The following is a 16,469-nucleotide window of genomic DNA, read 5'->3' on the forward strand; positions in this document are numbered from 1 at the left end:
GGAAGGCAGGAAAAGGCGGAGCTTGCGACTTCAAGCCGGGAGGCGGCTGCCTGCTAATAAGGGAGCAGCTCCTGAGGGTAAGCGCCTGGCGGAGGGTCCCCGGGGGAGCGGGGGAGGGGCGACGGAGGAGGGCCGAATAGGGAGCCCTTGGCTGAAATTCACGGGGAGTGATGGTGCTCTGGGCAATCCAGCCTCTTGAGCGCGTGCAGAGTGCATCACCGTTTCACCCTCGAATCAGACCCAGTCAGGGCCGGTTCTGATTAGCTCAGGCATAGGCAAACTCGGCCCTCCAGATGTTTTGGGACTACAACTCCCATCATCCCTGACCACTGGTCCTGTTAGCTAGGGATGATGGGAGTTGTAGTCCCAAAACATCTGGAGGGCCGAGTTTGCCTATGCCTGGACTAGGTTTTGTTTTAAGGGGGTGGGTAGGTGGAGGGTTGTGATCTCCTCCCTCCCCACCCGATTCCCAGAAATCTGTAGCTGCTTAGTGCTAGCGACCCACTGCTGCCTCCACCGTCTCCTCTTGCTGCTGGAGGTGAGGTGGTGATCCAAAGGATTTGGGCACAGTGGGCTCCACTTAGTTTCTACCTATTCATTTAGGGAGGTGGGTGGTTTCCAGATAGGGTTGAACTTCAGCGCAAGACCGAGCATAAGCTTCTTTCTTACAAAGCACATTCCCCCCCTTTTTTGGGGGGGGGGGACGACAAAACTCCACCTGTTGAATACTGGCTGCTGGTGAGCTTATTAAGTAGATGATTTCACGGGGCACAGCCAAATTCAACAGGTGGGGTTTTCCACCAGCATGTGGAGCTGGATGGGAGGCTGCATCTGTTGAGTGTCTGCACATCAGGCAACTTTTGAAAGATGCGCATGCTTTGGTTTTTAAACACGTGGCAACACTCTGCACAGTGTAACTGATGGAAAATGTAAGGAAGGGTTAGAACAGTGATAAAGCAAATGCTTTGTATGCAAAAAGTTATCTGGTTTCATCCCTGGCATTTCCAGCTAAGGTTGGAAAACCCTATTTGAAATATTAGAAAGCTGCTGGCAGGCACTGTAGATGGTGTATGTGTATGAGCTTCCTATACTGTATTCCTAAATTCCTAAATGTTTATGTTCTGCTATGAGTAAGGAAGAGCTTGCCTCATTTACACAAGCACAAAAGCATATACCACCACAATGAAGGTTTCTCAAAGGCTTAATAAAAGGTTCATGGTGCAGGATAGCGCATAGCTCCTGAAATATAGCATGTGTACCAGTGAGAGGAAGACAATTACACTGTTCACACATTAATGGTTTACCATGAACATGTGATCTGGGCCACTTTGCCCCTCTGCATTAGTGGGCAGGAGAACATGGTTTATTTTGCTTTAAGTACAGCTAGCCAGCCAACAATAAACCTTGGTTACAGATTGTACAGTAGTTTGTTGGAGTGAAACAATTCCACTATCCCAGGTTCAAACATAATGCAAAAACAGAAATCACTGTTTGTTTATGCTGCATGCTAGTGTGTAGCAACAAAGAAGTGATAAATCTTAAACGGCAACACACAAGGATTATCTGCAAAAAACTACTGAATTCTGGCTCTCTGTGGATTAGAATCCCTGCACATTAAGAGTTTGGAGTGCTTGAAATTTTAAGACCCAATTGTAAGCACATTACAAGGATATAAAAGTAAGGCTTAAGTTGATTCCAAGTTCTTGAATAATTCAGCCTCGTGGTGCAGGACTGCTTGTTTTCAATTAAGTAGTCTACTATTTGTTCCCATTTATTAGAAGTAGGGTGAGACTATGTAGCACTCAGTAAATCCATGACCAGGGTGGAGTGTGAATCCAGTTTGAAATTTGCAGCTAGCATGGGGAGTAGGTGGGGAATCAGTTGTGTAGATTGCAACGCACATGCTATTCATGTGCTAGTCTCTGTTCTCCATACGGACTGACAATAGGCAAACTAGGATGGGCATAGAAGACTTTTAGAAGATGTCTGAAGGCAGCCCTCTTTAGGGAAGCTTTTAATGTTTAACAGACTACTGTATTTTAACTACTCTGTTGAAAGCCACCCAGAGTGGCTAGGGAAACCCAGCCAGATTGGCAGGGTATAAATAAATTATTATTATTATTATTATTATTATTATTATTATTATTATTATTATTTAGGAGACATACAAACATATTCATTTGTACTCATGCATTTGTACAGGCATGCACAATCACTCACAAGGTGCAAGGATTGTGAGTGCTTAAATAGTTCTCCCAGTCTCCTAAAGTGAGATTGTCCATATGCAGCTTTTAAGTTAATCACTACTGTTAACTAGATGTACCGCAGCTGTATGTTATTTTTTCCCTTACCCACTTTATAATTAAAAGGCTCCCCAAAGGGTCCTATATAAAATAATGCAATATAGTTAAATTGGAGCTGTTTCCATAAGGACCTCTGCTTTATCAGACAAAGACTTGCCTAGCTTAACATCTTGTTTCTCACAGTGATTAACCAGATACCTACAAGAAGCCCATAAGCAGGACAAGAAGACAATGGTGCTCTCTCCCATTGTTCTCCAGCAACTAATATGGAGAGGCATGGTGCCCCTGAACCTGGAAGAAGCATATAGCCGTCATGACATGTATCCATTAGCAGATTTATGCTTCTTAAATTCATGTAATCCCCTCTGACGATCATCTAAACTATCAGATCTTGTGGCTGTGAATTTTTATCAGTTCAATGTATGAGGGCACTCCATGATCCAATTCTCTATGGTTTCCATTTCTCATCCTATCTCACTCCCAGCAGTTAGAGATACTATTTATATTCTATACCTCTTACTTGCATAATCACAACTTAATTAGAAGGTTGTCTGTGGTAAAGTACAGAGTTACTGTCCTGCTCAGCAAGTGGTTTTCTGTTGTGGTAATAACTGCTCTTTCTGTTTGGAGATGCAGTTGTCATTCTCACTACAAACCGTAGTTTGGTTTTCATCTAGTCCACTGAACTGGGAGTCAACAGCTGCAACACAGTGCAAGGCAAGAGTGCAGACACAGGTTGTAGTTGGGTCTCCAGGCCCTCTTGCTCCTGTGTAGGATAACAGAAAACAAAAATCCTGACTATGGTACCTTTGGTGACAGATTGGTAAACCATGCATTTGTTACTGTCATTAACACATTAAGGAGGGGTTATTGTACTACAAATAGCCTAAAAACTGGGTTCTGTCCGACTAAGTTACACTCAGATTAGACCCATTAAAATTAATGGACTTAATTATGCCTATTGAGTTCAGTGGGTCTACTTTGAGTATGACTAATGTTGGATAAAGGTAAAGGTACCCCTGCCCGTACGGGCCAGTCGTGTCTGACTCTAGGGTTGTGCGCCCATCTCACTTAAGAGGCCGGGGGCCAGCGCTGTCCAGAGACACTTCCAGGTCACGTGGCCAGCGTGACGAAGCTGCTCTGGCGAGCCAGCACCAGCGCAGCACATGGAAACGCCGTTTACCTTCCCGCTATAAAGTGGTACCTATTTATCTACTTGCCCTTAAGGGTGCTTTCGAACTGCTAGGTGGGCAGGAGCTGGGACCGAAAGACGGGAGCTCACCCCGCCGCGGGGATTCGAACCGCCGACCATGCGATTGGCAAGCCCTAGGCACTGAGGTTTTACCCACAGCGCCACCCGCGTCCCTGTTGGATACAACCCTGTAATTATAGAAAGTACCTTCCTGGAAGATTTCCATCTCCTGCTTAGAAGTTCAAGTATGTATGTCTGTCCATATATGTATACACACATATATATTTGGATAATTTCCCAGGAAATTACATGAGAATGTGGCACAAGCATTGGATCACCTCTAGAGCAGGCTTTGCATTCTATATGCAAATGTAAACTGGGGATAATTTACGCAAATCAGTTTGTAAAAGAATAGTTTGTTGTTTCAAACTATTCTTGTTGTTTTCAGGGCATGAAAATACTGAAATTGTTTAGCCATCCATACCTCTTAATTTTGTAAGAGTTGTTAAAAAAATACCTTTTGTTAGTGATGGGTAGACTGTCATTCTCATGTTGGTCTGTTTTAGGTAAATAACATTCTTTTTTAAAATCGTTTGTGGCATTTCTTTTTAATAGTAATAACAGACTTGTTCACTCAGGAAACTGGCAGTGCTAGGTTTTAAAAGGAGAACCAATTGTTTGAGAGACCAGCTAAGCTGGAATAAAAGGCAGGAGGCCTTTGAACATAGCAGGCTGGCTTGTATTGATCACTGCCATCTGCCTTAGATTGAAAAAGACCTTTTCCCCTAGATAAATATTTGAGATAATGCCATTGAACTATCTGTTTTATGACAAAAAGGCTTTTGATGGGTTGGGGAATGACAATGAAAGAAAGCCTGCAGGATTAAACTATGATTGATTTCTTTAAATATCAACAGAATATATATCGGTGAGACTGAATTGAGCATGTTATATTGCAGCTGGTATATTCTGTGGAAGACACAGGTGAAAATAATGGTAGCACCTGTCTTGAGGTGCACAGGTTTGTGTATAATCAGTGACTTTTTGAATGTAGTATTATTAAATTTGAGATTTAGGCCAAACTGTACTTTTAAATCACGTCCTACAGTGTTTGCGGCAAATTTCAGCTCCTTTGCATAGGGTTGTTCATTAAGCTTCCAAAAAAAGGCTGAGATGCTCCAGAATGTTTTTGCTTTGATCTAGCAAGAACAGCTCTTGAATAAATTATGTTAATTGCCAATAACACCGTTATCGATAATTCTGTGATTGCCATAAGGAAGTTTAAGTCTGGAGCTCAGGTACCAAAGTGGAGGGCCAGAAAGTGGAAGATCAGTACATTTCCTGTGAAACTATATGTCCTGCCCTGAACTCTTTGGAGGAAACGTGACACAGAAATCAAATAAACAAATAGGAATGATGACGTTTAACCCGTTGTGAAACTTAACAATTGTACCTGTAGATAAAAGTTTAAGTACTGTATTTACTCGAGTCTAATGTGCCATCGAATCTAATGCACACCTCAATTTTTGCAATGTGGTTTGGCCAAAAATGGTGAGCATTAGATCCGAGTAAATACAGTAATAACAAACAACAGAGAAAGCTAGAATGAAGAACTATCTGCCTGGTGGTTCTTCTGTATGCTCGCAGAATTTATTATTTTTATCTCCACTGAATGGAACTCTACTCATTGCTCGGAAGCCCTCTGTGAATAAGGAACAATGTTGTTGCCTTAGGCACACTCTTAATTGAGAATGTCACCTTGTTGCTCTCCACAGAATGAGTTTAAAAGTGGAGTAGAAAGCTGTGTCCCTCTTCTGCAAACTCTAGTGCACTGCTAATGTGAAAGAAAAGGATAAATGGTGCATTTGCTCACAAGTACCAACTAGAAAGCGGAGGCTGCAGACATTCACGTGAGACAATCACGTCCCTAGGGTTTGCTGAGAGGGGTCCGTAATTGCTCAGTTCATGCAGTATTAAACAGGAGAGAGGAAGAACTAGCAGTTAAAAGATCTTCCTGTTCTGCAAAACATGGCTGTATACTCCATTTCAGTAATGCGTTGAATAACTCCGGATAAAATCATTGGGCTACTCACACCCTTTATGCACCAGCTTCTCCATAACGTTTATCAGTACTGTCACTTCCTAAATATGTTTACTCAGAAGTAAAAATCTTTTCTATATTTCTTTTTCTATATTTCTTTAACCAAGAACATATATTTCAATGACATACCAAAAGTTAAGAAGCAATATAATTGAATTAAAAATAAACATACGCCACACAAATAATAATATTTTTTTAAATACAAATTTTGGTGATTTCATTCACAATTCCTGGGAATAATAATTATTGTTACTGATCTTTGAGGGTGGTAAACATTTCTTTTATTTATAAATATTGGTATATTGTCCTTGAAGTCATGATATTGTAACTTGAAGCTGAAAAGTTACAAAGATTTTCAAGTAGTAGCATATTTCACAGGAGGCATTCAAACATTGTTATCATTTTCTATATATTTTTTCCCTGCCACATAGTTAAAAACAAATCTTTTTTTTTGTTCTCCACCTTAATTTTCAAGTTAATTTTCCAGATTTGACTACACCAACAATTCTTATTAAATCCCTCTAGATACTTTGATTATATATGTAAGTTTGCTTCAATGTGAGTTATTTTCAAGTTAAGAGACTTAGCATTAACTATGCATTTTTACTCAGAAATAGGTGCCATTAGAAATCATATAAATCTAGCCCTGGGCAACATTCAGTTAGCCTGCTCTGGATGAGTATGACTTCTTATTTAATAATTTTCCCCCCTTTATTTCCCCCCCAAAAAACTAGGTGCGCCCTGTGGGTCAGTGCACCCTATGGGGCGAAAAATACAGTAATTCTATTTCAACTTTACAATGGATTGACTTTCTCTACAGGGATCAGTGTGCAAACAGGGTGGAGATGCAGATTAAATCCTTCATAGACAACTGCCATTAAAACTTTGTAATTGAACTACAGATGTTGAAAAGGGGAACAGCGGAACATTAAATACCATCACCTGGAACATTTAGCTCATTAATTGGTGAGTGTTTTTCTGAAAGATATTTGTTTCCAATATTTAGAGATTTGGGGTTGATATAGAAAAATAGGGATGGTTGGCTTTTACTGCCCAACTCCCCAAGGTGTTAAGATTCCTGCTCTGTGATTGCAGTCATGGGATTGTTGTCTATCACATGACGGTGTATGTTTTGACTCCACAGAGTGGGAAGTGACAGAGACAGGATGTTTGTGTTACTGTGTTCCGTGAAGTGGGACTATTGTCCTTTGTTCTTTCTCTTTGCTGTCTGATGAGAAAGAGGAAGGAGCTAAGTCAGAACGCTCCAAGTGTATTATATGAAAATAAATGTAGATTAGTCAAAAGCTGAGCTTTTGAGTTCTGTTATGCAAACTGCGAACACTCTGCGGATCCCTAAGTGTGCCGAAGACCAGGATCCTACACAAGAGTAGGATGGCTCCTACACAAGGGACTGAGTCCCCTAAGTATGATTGGTCAGAGGTGAATGGATGGAGGCAGGATACAGTGAAAGCAAGGCAGATCTTTATTTTTCCGTTGCAACAGAGTTCTCTCCCCTCCTATCAAGGAGGCAAGAAAGACCCAGAAGCAAGAAGAAACATCTCTTTTAAGGGTTTGTATTTTGGCGTTCGAATCCCTGCGGCGGGGTGCGCTCCCGTCGTTCGGTCCCAGCGCCTGCCAACCTAGCAGTTCGAAAGCACCCCCGGGTGCAAGTAGATAAATAGGGACCGCTTACCAGTGGGAAGGTAAATGGCATTCCGTGTACTGCGCTGGCTCGCCAGATGCAGCTTGACACGCTGGCCATGTGACCCGGAAGTGTCTGCGGACAGCGCTGGCTCCTGGCCTATAGAGTGAGATGAGCGCACAACCCTAGAGTCTGGCAAGACTGGCCCGTACGGGCAGGGGTACCTTTATCTTTACCTTATTTTGGCGTGGAGAAGGACAAACAACCAGAAATTACATCACACATAAGGTGGGGTTACTGTGGCTCAGGCAGGCCAAGGTGTGATATTCCTGAGGATTTAGCAAGTTTTATGTAGTTCCAGACACAGTTTACACAGAACATTAGCATTTGATAAGACAAACATCCCTCAGTGCGAAGCATCTGGACAAACAATGACAATGAATACAAAGGAAAATCAGTGCACAGATCTGTTGTAGCTGTATTGGCTGATAACACACTTCAGCTCTACTTAAAGATGAAAAAAAATATTATGAATAAATAATCACAGTTCTTGGTATAGTGAAGGTTTTTTTTTAATATGGTATTATGTTCTTCAGCTGCAATTGTTTTGAAAGTGTGCCATCTAGCGTCCAAGAGTTGCAGCCTGATTTGTAATTGAAAAGACAGTCAATGGGATTTATTAAATATGTTCTATTGTTCAAGTCTAGGATCCTAAGCATATAGTCTCCATAAATCAGATATAATTGGTGCAGAATCATAACTAATTGTGTATATAATTTATTCCCTTAAGTTCTGTGTGTTCAACTATTTTCAAAATAATGTAAAGGGAGCGGAAGTTGAGTTTTCAGTCAAGAACTAAGGTAATTTTAATTGAAATCATAGAATTGTAGAGTTGGAAGGCACCCCAAGGGTCATATAGTTCAACTCCCTGCAATTCAGGAATGCTGTAGTCTAAGAAAAGTAATTATTTTGATCTGAATAACTTTGATCAGATGGAGAAAATGTCTTACAGTGCAACCCAGTACAAGTTTCCAGTTTACTCAGAAATAAGTCTCACCAGGTATATTAGTGCTTATTCCCTAGAAAGTGTTGAGGCGTTCAGCCTAATGCTGCAATCCTAAGAATGTTTGTTAGATTTACTTCTAACAAACAGGACTGAAGTCTTAGGTTTTTGTGAATTCTTGGGCTATGTAGTGAAAGATGTAGCACCATAGTATATGTCTAAACCACAGAGCCTAGGGCTTGCCTATCAGAAGGTCGGCGGTTCGAATCCTCGTGACTGGGTGAGCTCCCGTTCTTTGGTCCCTGCAGTTCAAACCTAGGTATCGCTCCAGTGGGAAGGTAAACGGCGTTTCCATGTGCTGCTCTAGTTCGCCAGAAGCAGCTTAGTCATGCTGGCCACATGACCTGGAAGCTGTACGCCGGTTCTCTCGGCCAGTAAAGCGAGATGAGCACCGCAACCCAGAGTCGTTCACGACTGGGCCTAACGGTCAGGGGTCCCTTTACCCTTTACCATAGTATATAGGGAGTGGGTGGTGCTGTGGGTTAAACCACAGAGCCTAGGGCTTGCTGATCAGCAGGTTGGCGGTTCGAATCCCCATGACGGGGTGAGCTCCCATTGCTTGGTCCCTGTTCCTGCCAACCTAGCAGTTCGAAAGCACATCAAAGTGCAAGTATGATGAGGGGTCCCTTTACCTTTACCTTTACCATAGTATATAGGGCTTGTGTTACAGTATGAGAAACTGAGAATAAGGATGCCTGTAGCATATGTCTATGAAACAAAGGTCTTCAGTAAAATGGAAGAACATCTCTGGATCTATCATAAATTGAGTCTTCCCTGAGCAGAAGAGGCTTTCTGCTAGCAGAACTGCATATTTTGATCCAAGGCAATGATAGGGATATTAACGGTCTTGGTTGTGGGTAGAAAATGACAGTGGATTGCATGTGGACAAAGTTAGAATAGATCCATTGAGCTATCAAGATTTAATTTAGTCAATACTCTCCTTATTTCACATGATGTGGTACTATCCTGTTATTTTCTAATTCTGGACAGAGGTCACTGATCATATCAACTTGGTTCTGGAAACAACTAAAATTTATGGACAAAAGGGCCTTGATAGAACACCTCCTTATTGTGTGGAAGCTTACCCCAGGGAACGGAAATGGATTAGTTGTGCTCTGTTGGTTGCCAAACATATCATTTTACAACATTGGAAAAGTAAACGGACAAACACTCCAACAATGGACAAGAGATCTATTCTTGCTTTCCATACATGAACTAGCTACAGATTACGTAAATTTGGTACTTATCATGCTCTGTGGCAATTCTGTACTGAACTCTGGCCCTAGTTGAATGTACAGGTTTTTTATGATGCCTCTACATTGAAAGTGAGCAAACCTATGCATGCTGACCCACTCCTCTTCTCATCTAATTGCTTCCCTCCATTCTGGTTTTAGTTTAGTTTGATTTTCTTTTGGTTTTTTTTTATATATATATATATTTTATATATATAAACAAAAAGAATAACCGCAATGTATTGAGTTTTAAAAATAGTTAAGTCTATGTCTGCTCTGAGTAAAACTTAGATAGAACCAAATATATTTCATACTTGAAAGAATTGCATATACATTACTAATTTTTGTGACCTCCCTATAATGGCCCTCCAAAAAGTGTGTTTCATTAATAATAATCAAATGTTTGCTTCAGAAGACCCTTCTCTTATGTGACCTTGAAACAGTCTTGGCAATATTTATTGTTTTTATTTTTATTTTAACTGTCCTGCCTTTCAAAACACAATAAGAAATATACTCAAAATGCAGAATATTAAAATCCATTTAGAAACAGTAACAACAAAGATTAATTAATATTTGCATACTATATTGAGAAAGGGAGAAATTGATGGATTTTAGGGATCATTGTTTCTGTTTATTTATATATACAGGCAACCCCCAATTTGTGCAGGGGTTGTGTTCTGGATCATCTTCATTATTGCTTTGCATAGCTTTATATTAAACCTTTTATAATTTTATTAATCACATTTCTTCCTTTAAGAAAAAAATGAAAGGATTGACTGAAGATCACCTGTACCTGGACTACATTAATCAGAATGCAGATTGTGTATTTCCTCTCCACACCTCCATATCCTTGTTTTTGTTGTCATACTGTGACTGCAAGACATTCAGAGTATTTTTAGTACTGCCAGGTGATACAGCTTCAGATGCCCAGCCTAAAGACACAGTATTTCCCAAGGATCTGGATATTTGCTTCATCAAAAGATGTCAACTTCCTTTGGTGGTCCAGAGCTGCTGTTTACCTGCTGTTGTCGAGAAGAATGGAAGATTTTGTCGAGCAGGACTTGCTGTGGTATTGAGGCACATAGTACAAAAAACATATGAAGCAGATCCGTCAAAGGAGGACATTTTGGAACTCTTGGGATTTAAAAAGACCTGCTTGAAGGCTTGTGCTGAAGTGAGTATTTCTATTTTTTCGTAAATCTATCTCATAATAGATTTCACATATATTAAACCTTGTTCAGTGCATGACCCTAATGCAGAAGTGACCAGTTAGGCTATGCACTGAACAAAGTTTAATATATGTCTGCAGTACAACTCCCATCATCCCTGACCATTGGTCATGCTGGATGGAGCTAATGAGTGTTTTGAGTCCCACAGCACCTCGACAGCCACAGGTTCACCACCTTATTATGAAAGGCCTGGAAAACAGTCAACTGATTAATCCTATTTATTTGCAGGTTAGTGAATGGACCAGACTTTGTGAAATCAGCATCCCTCAGGCAGTTGAAAACTTCCTGAGCGTGTCTTCGGATCAGGTTCAGAGTATTCCGGAGGAAGTATTACGGTTTGAAAAGAAGCTGGGAGAGCCTGTAAGAGTACATAACGATGACAAAATTCGAAGACAGAAAGTTCAACAGCAAAAGACATTTGTCAAGGAAGCATGTAAAGATGTTTCTTCACAAGAGGGAAGATTAGCAGAAAATCTGGAGTCCTCTCCTGCAGAACTGGAACTGAGTTTAGCTTTATCTAAATTAACTTTGCAGAAAACACCAGTTGCTGCCAAAAGGGAGCCCTCTCATATTAGGAAGATGAAAACATCCGAATTGCCACTCTTGGAACACGTTTTTGCTGAAGGGCTATACTTCACTTTGGCTGATGTAGTCCTCTTTCCATGCATCCATCATTTTTTTGTAAGGATTTACACATTTATGTATGTTGCTTCCCAGTAAACTGTCAACATTATCTAGTAGATGTTGGGAAGAGACGAATTGCTTGGAGCTTATGTATTCTCAGCATATTTTCCCAGAAGTATGTCTCACTGAGTTCTATGCAACTTACTCCCTAGTAAGTGTGCTTAGGACTGCAGCCCCTGCAGACTGGTAGAACCACAATGCTGGCTCCACTAAAAGCTCTATTCCTGTAGTGGCTCTGATTTATTTATTTTTAAGCTTTAAATCCATTAATCTATTATGTCACTCTTTGTAGTCATAGTGGTTAAGTTAGGCATGAGAATCTCTCTTTGTGTACAACCCCACCACTACCACTCATCAGTTTGAATCTGAGTGAGGCAGAAAGCCAATATATTCCTGGGTTAAGCCCACAAGGTAGTGAATGTCTTAAGACAACAGAGACACGCTTGATTCATGCTTGTACATCAGGTAGGTTCATAATTTTTCTCTGATAACCAGAGCTTTGTTTTCTTCCTTGCAGGGTTTCAGCAAGAAACACCAAGAGAACTTGTTAAGATTGCCATTGATATCTAGTTGGTTCCAGAGAGTTCAGGAAGTACCTGGAATAAAGAGAGCTGCTGCCAAATGCAATATGCAATTTTTACCCCATCAAGGCTCAGTCTCTTTATCAGATGAACACATGCAGTTTATCTGCACGGCTTCTGATGAGCCAGAGGAAGAGCATGAAGACACTTCATTTATAGGTGGACCAAGGCCAACCATGACAAAATTAATGGTAACTTAATAGTTTCACACACAACTCACTCACTCACTCACTCACTCACTCACTCACTGGCACTGAGTCATAGAATGGATTGTGCAGATATTTTGAAAGAATGCACAAAAAGTCAGCATTTAAATTGTACACATATTTAATACAAAATAGGCACTTTTCAATGCATTCATCCATAATAGATACTTTTTATCTGGCTTCTTGCAATCCAGTGGTACCTCGGGTTACATACGCTTCAGGTTACATACGCTTCAGGTTACACACTCCGCTAGCCCAGAAATAGTGCTTCAGGTTAAGAACTTTGCTTCAGGATAAGAACAGAAATTGTGCTCCGGCGGCATGGCAGCAACAGGAGGCCCCATTAGCTAAAGTGGTGCTTCAGGTTAAGAACAGTTTCAGGTTAAGAACGGACCTCCGGAACGAATTAAGTACTTAACTGAGGTACCACTGTATCAAGCATACTTATCAAAGGTCTCTGTCACTAAAAATAGGTTGTATTTTGTTTGATGGTATAATCCTACCAGGGAGGGGGAGGACCCTATATTACTGATACAGCTCATTTGAAGTACACAAAACTCCCAAGTAACCCTTATAACAGCTCTGCAAAGATGATCAGCATTATAACCATACTGCAGATGGAGACTAAGGTTGAAAGAACAGGTGCCTACCCAAATACTGAATTCATGGCTCAGCTGAGATTTGAACTAGAGATTTCCTGGTTCATGTTCGCCAGCTTTCCCCAGCCTGATACACTCCAAATGTTTCAGACTCCAACTCCCCTTAGTCCCAGTGAGCATGTTTTGTTGACAAACATAGTGGCTCTGTATCTTACATGTGCTGTTTAACAAACATAATTTTCCATAACATTTGGACATCATTACAGTACTTGCAAAGTTCACATTCCTATTTAGCTGATTTAAGATTCCCCCCCTCCTCTTAAATGCAGAAAAGTGGTATTGAAGCAACATTTTCCCCTCATCCTTGCCCTAATTGGACTCTAGATTGGGACAGTCTGCCAGCAGCAGTTAATCCAGGAGAAGGTAGGTTTGTTTTATTTGCCTTATGCTATTCCTGTTGAAATTCATTTGTTTGCCAAAGGATGTTTTGACAACCCTTTAGCAGGTCCTAATAAAGTATATGTCCAACTGTGGATTTTGGAGGGTTTTTTTTCTTCTTCTAATGGACCAACTTTTAATTATTATTTCAAATGCTATATTCTGTATTGATACAGTTCAGTACCGTATTTCAGGTCTTCCCCTTCCTTTGCCAAGTTAGGGATCATCTCCAAATGTATGTGTTTGAAAGGGTGTGTGGAAGTTCATGTATTTAAGCCAAGCACAGACAGATTTACAATACGTGTGTGAGAGAGACAAATTCCAGAGAGTTCATCCTGTTAGGCTGCAGTAGATTGTAATGGATTGCTTTGAAATCACTTCAGCAATAGATAAAAAAAAGAGGGGGCAACCGCACTGCCCTTTCCTGTCCTGTCTTTTGCCAGAACAAAGGTGGCAACCCTAACTCCAGCATATACTTGTGAATTAAGAAGAGATTAAGATTTAACTCCTAGGCACAGTTGCCTGGAATCATTAAACACAGAGGGGTGTAATTCTGAATAGACAATATAAAATATTGGGCTGTAAAACAGGGATGAAGCATCCACAACCCTCCAGATATTGTTGGACTTCAACTCCCATCACCTCTAGAGAGCATGGCAAAGAGAAGATGGAAGTTGGAGTCCATAACATTAGGAGGGCTACAGGTTCTCCATCCCTTCCATAAAAGGTGCATTAGATCAATTTCTCCCTTAAATTCTATGATTGTTCTACACTTCAGCTTATTGTACAAACTAACATTATTAAAAATCTGTACACTTCTGAAACTTAATCCTGTGTTTATCCATATCTTTTTGTCTCTGTTCACTTAGATTATTGAATATCTAGTTTCAAACGTAAGGTGAATAGACAGCCCAGATGTATTGCCATTCCTTTAAGATCTCACAAACACATAATGCAAGCAGTTTCTTCAGCTCCTCAGATCAATTTTTAACAGGAATGCTTTTGTTGGTGATATTCCTTTAACATCACTGCTGCCTGTTTTCATTTTGCACCATGTGTCCCAGCTGTAAATACAACTTTCTTCACAGGCATGTCCTTTGCACAGGCAGATGCCATCTATTTAAACTTCCCCAGAACTGCTACCTCTGGTGGCTTTTGGTTGACACTCATGCAAAACAGCTGCAATTTGGTTTTATTTTTAAAGGGCTTAATCACTACATAAATTGCATGTCGGTGCAGAATAGTGTCTGAATGCAGGAATAGATCTTAAGGCATTTGCCTTTTGATAACCCTATTATCTAGTCTCAGCAGAAGTTCCTTAAGCTTTCCAAAACAGGAAGGGGCTGTCAGTTAAAAGTATTCTTGTGTGGGCTTAAGAGTTTGATGTATGAGGCCACCAAATGTGTGGTGCTGAGATGTGTATGGTAAAGGAACACCAAGCCTTATGTATTGGACTAGTTCACTTGTGGAAATGATTGAATAAAAGAAAATAACTGAAGACATTGCACAACTGTGATGCAGTTCCCTGATCTTTCAGATTTGACCTTGCTCTCAACCATAAAATAATTACCTGCATAATCCACAACACAGATGTGTTTGCTTAATATATGTTAAACCAACAACCATGCATTGTGGCTGGATTGAAATGTAAGTCTTTTGAGGCCTGAAGTGGGAAGATTTCACCTTTTCCTGTTCCTGGACTCCCCATGCACACATGTCATCACTCATTCCAAAGATCTGTTTAAAATAAGGATGGGAGTGGAGGTGGGGAAGAGAATCTAGGCAAATCTACCAGTTGCATCCTCACTGGAAGAATAAAATAATTCACAGGAGTTTTCAAAACATGTCACAATAAATAACAGTAAGTAATATAGCTGAATTTTCTTTCAGTGCTGTATTTAGCACAGAAAGCTTGAAAGCAAAAGTTCTTGTGAAAACAGATACATTATTAAAATTTATTGCCAGTTTAAAGTGATAGGATCACTGCTGTAAACGTTGCTTTTCTTTCAATAATAAACACAACAGCGCCCCCCTTAAGTAGGATGCAAATAGCTATTTACCCTTTAAAATAAGGTTTTAAAAACTGTACTTGAAAGTCCTTTATTTTCTTTCTGAGTCTGTCAGAACTTTTTGAATGGCTTTGAGAAGTACCTCAACTTTTTTGGGGTAGCTTTCCTTCCTCTTAAGCTTCCTTTGCTGCTGCTTGTTTCTCACAACAGACGGTTCTTTGCCTGTTAATCTGCAAGGATAGCAATGTAATGCAAGTGAAGCTCAAGTGAATCAACAAATATTTCTAATTAATCTCTTCTGCTGTGTCCTACATTTAAAATCTTCATACATTTTTGAAAATTTCATTGCACAATGGTACCAGAGTAATGGTGATCCTATGATCCCAACAGCAGATGGAATGGCTCTGCACAATTCCAACACATTACCTTAAGGAAACGGGAAGTTCCTATTTCTTTTTTAAAAAGTTAAGTAACACTAATCAAGTATATAAGATTTTAAATTTTGTTTCAGCACATTGAGAGTGCAGTGGCTCTGTTTTAGTTGACTTGTTTTAAACAAACCTTAGTTAAGGAAACCCAGCCAAATGGGCGGGGTATAACTAAATTATTATTATTAATTATTATTCAAACAAAGTGACAAACTGGCTAAGCAAATGTGGAAGCAGAAATTCCTAAACTCTTCCTCCAAACTGTGCAGGAGGCGGAGAGGGAAGAGGAAAGCATGCAAGCTGTGACTTATGCACATCATTCTAAACCAGGTCGTTTTTTGGCCAATCCATGCTGCTGATTGGCACCACTCGCAAAGCACAGTGCTCTGCAGGCACTGATAATCAGCTGATCATCGATGCTTGCAAAACTGCTTCTGCAAGCACTGCCTAACAATAATCAGCTGATTGTTGATGCCTGCAAAGCTCTGTGCCTTTGTCACATAGTTCAGTTCCAAATTGCATGGGCAGAGGAAAATTGGTCAGCTGATGTCATTGTGATACCAGGTGATTGACAGATGGGTGGCCTTACCCACGTGTTCATGCTGGCCTGCAGCAGGAAAACCTGCCCTCAGGCTGAATCCAGTTCTTCACCCCTGCACCTAAAGTGTTACTTAATGTGTCTTGTGAACATGGCTGATATGCCATTTGGCAGCCTATTCTTAAAGAAGCTGAAAAAATGCCTTTGACATTCTTCTCTGGCAT

At 40.4% G+C, this 16,469-nt stretch overlaps 1 protein-coding gene across 3 annotated transcripts in view; it reads left to right on the forward strand.

The window, feature by feature from the left end:
* The first annotated feature begins 3 nt into the window (after positions 1–3).
* Positions 4–16,469, forward strand: part of GSTCD (glutathione S-transferase C-terminal domain containing) — a 56,723-nt gene continuing 40,257 nt past the window's right edge. Inside the window, exons 1-6 of one of the 3 annotated variants that reach the window (XM_077933888.1) lie at positions 3,551–3,740; positions 6,417–6,562; positions 10,291–10,707; positions 10,991–11,443; positions 11,964–12,218; positions 13,162–13,255. In XM_077933888.1, coding sequence (XP_077790014.1) covers positions 10,297–10,707; positions 10,991–11,443; positions 11,964–12,218; positions 13,162–13,255 — 1,213 coding nt within the window. In that variant the 5' untranslated portion in view covers positions 3,551–3,740; positions 6,417–6,562; positions 10,291–10,296. Of the gene's footprint in view, positions 78–3,550; positions 3,741–6,416; positions 6,563–10,290; positions 10,708–10,990; positions 11,444–11,963; positions 12,219–13,161; positions 13,256–16,469 lie in introns of those variants that run through there. The other 2 variants (XM_028743237.2, XM_077933889.1) reach the window with 2 other exon arrangements.

The sequence above is a fragment of the Podarcis muralis genome, chromosome 9 (assembly GCF_964188315.1).
Source record: "Podarcis muralis chromosome 9, rPodMur119.hap1.1, whole genome shotgun sequence".
NCBI lineage: Eukaryota > Metazoa > Chordata > Lepidosauria > Squamata > Lacertidae > Podarcis > Podarcis muralis.